This window comes from Plectropomus leopardus, unplaced genomic scaffold, assembly GCF_008729295.1.
Source record: "Plectropomus leopardus isolate mb unplaced genomic scaffold, YSFRI_Pleo_2.0 unplaced_scaffold3582, whole genome shotgun sequence".
Lineage (NCBI taxonomy): Eukaryota > Metazoa > Chordata > Actinopteri > Perciformes > Serranidae > Plectropomus > Plectropomus leopardus.
Window position 1 is genome coordinate 1 of NW_024639155.1, and position 2,450 is coordinate 2,450.

At 47.6% G+C, this 2,450-nt stretch overlaps 1 protein-coding gene across 1 annotated transcript; it reads left to right on the top strand.

Moving 5' to 3' along the window:
• Positions 1 to 31: 31 nt before the first annotated feature.
• On the top strand, positions 32 to 2,396 carry rpl35a (ribosomal protein L35a; the record flags this gene model as incomplete). Its single annotated transcript, XM_042481996.1, has 4 exons — positions 32 to 99; positions 1,497 to 1,533; positions 1,655 to 1,807; positions 2,195 to 2,396. Coding segments are annotated over exons 2-4 (366 nt in total), but the record flags the coding sequence as incomplete, so codon positions are not given.
• Between the last annotated feature and the right edge of the window lie 54 nt (positions 2,397 to 2,450).

Genomic DNA, 2,450 nt, shown 5'->3' on the forward strand with positions numbered 1-2,450 from the left:
CATTTTGTTCAGGCAGCTCCGCGGACACCTCTGTTCACAATAACTTCCGGTCGTTCTGTCGTCACTTCCTTTTCCTCCATCTTCCCGCTGACAGTGACGGTAAGATCCAACATGTCCGCCTCAAACTCGGAATAAAACTTCATCTTTGAGCCGCCATCGCCGATAATCCGCGCCGCCTCTCGGCCCCGCGCGCCTCCGCTCCCCGGCGGCGGGTCGGCGGCGCTGGAGGCCGGGATGGCGGAGATTCGGGTCGGATGGAGCTGACAGCGGCTGACGGAGCGGCTCTGAGCCCGGGGACGGTGTGAGCGGGGCCCCGGGGACGGTGTGAGCGGGGCCCCGGGGACGGTGTGAGCGGGGTCCCGGGGCGGCTCTGTCCGCGTGCTCACGCCGTTAACCGACGTCCGCGAGCGCGGCTAACGTTAGCACGTTAGCATCGTAGAGGTGTCGTGAGTGAACGTGTCGCTGTTAGATCTGAAGCTGCGACACGCTGAAACGATCAGAGCCGAAATCAGAGCGATCGATATCGGAGTATAATCGGTGTAATCGATAATCGAATTATAATCGGTCATATCAAGTCGTTATAGCAGATCCACCTGTGTTTGTATACTAACGCGCAGGCGCAGATCGCCGGGGGGGGGGCATCATTCCATGGTCCTTCAAAACCTGGAAAGTTATGGAACTAGTAAAAAAAAAAAAAATAATCATCAAAAGTTTGGGGAAAATCCTGGAACTGTGCGTAACGATGTAAATGTGCTTTAACGAGTTTAAACCGTAAATAAATTGTGTGAAGCTGCGATGTGTCCATGTTTACATTAATTTGTTTTCATGTCTAAATTTTCTCGATACAACGTCTCTATACGGCTGGATTTTTTATTTTATTTTACAGTGAATTCATTTAAAATTCTCTAGTTATTCAACATACAGATCCAGCTACGTATATTTGTGGTATTTAAGTGCGTTTTTAACACTTGCGTCCATATTCAGTGGTGATAAGACGAGTGTTTTTACTTCAGCGAACTCTGCTTACAGTCTGAAGAAAAAAGACTCTGGAGGAAAAGGCTTCAATAAACCTGCCGGCTCGTGTTTTTGTTTTTTAAAGTCTTTCTTATTCAGAATCTTTAATTGTGAAAACATTTTTTACAGAGTATTTTTTGCAACTTTTATAGGTAACTGAAAAAATGTAATCGTGATTGAGTAGTTATCGGCTGTCACCTGGACAGACGAGCAGCACAAACCTCGCCGTCTTTCTCTGTGTTGAGCTGTTAGTTCTTTGTCGTTTGGAGTCGGTCTGAGCGTGATTTTCTGCCGCTGCTCTCAGCCTGTGCGCCTCGTGACGTGACGTGGCGGCCTGCGGCGTGGTCACGATGCTCGTCAGAGGCGGTGTTGTTGCCGCCTGCGCTCATGATGTGGACTCTGTTTCTCGTCTGTCAGCTGATATCAGAGCGTTTGACTCTGAAGATTATAGGCTGTTAATGTGTGTGTCTGTCTGTGTGCAGGTGGACTCACCTGGAGAGGACTGACGATGCCTGGAAGGTAAAACACAACACCTGTCTGTCTGACTGTCTCACCTGAGTCCAACATCTGTCCTCACGTCTCAGTGTCTCTGTGATTGATTGGTCAGGCTGTAACTGTGTCTCTGTGATTGAATGGTCAGACTGTGGAGTAAGGCCATCTTCACCGGCTATAAGCGCGGTCTGAGGAACCAACGTGAACACACGGCTCTCCTGAAGCTGGAGGGATGTTACTCCAGAGACGAGGTCGACTTCTACCTCGGGAAACGCTGCGCCTACGTCTACAAGGCCAAGAAGTAAGACACCTAAAACTTAAAAATGTGACTGAGGTTTGGTCTGAATCTGTTGAAATGTGACTGAAGTTTGGTCTGAATCTGTTGAAATGTGACTGAAGTTTGGTCTGAATCTGTTGAAATGTGACTGAGGTTTGGTCTGAATCTGTTGAAATGTGACTGAAGTTTGGTCTGAATTGTTGAAATGTGACTGAAGTTTGGTCTGAATCTGTTGAAATGTGACTGAAGTTTGGTTCTGAATCTGTTGAAATGTGACTGAGGTTTGGTCTGAATCTGTTGAAATGTGACTGAGGTTTGGTCTGAATCTGTTGAAATGTGACTGAAGTTTGGTCTGAATCTGTTGAAATGTGACTGAGGTTTGGTCTGATGGTGAATCTATGGTGTCTGCAGGAACACGGTGACGCCCGGCGGTAAACCCAATAAGACGCGTGTGATCTGGGGGAAGGTGACCCGGGCGCACGGTAACAGCGGGATGGTGCGAGCCAAATTCAGCAGCAACCTTCCCGCCAAAGCCATCGGACACAGAGTCAGAGTGGTGAGTTCAGGGACACTGAAAAATGTTTTTCTTGTTGATTTTTTGGCGCTTTTTTATAAAAACTAGAGACATCTTTTTTTTCGTTTACAAATTTTTAATGATTTCTTTTAC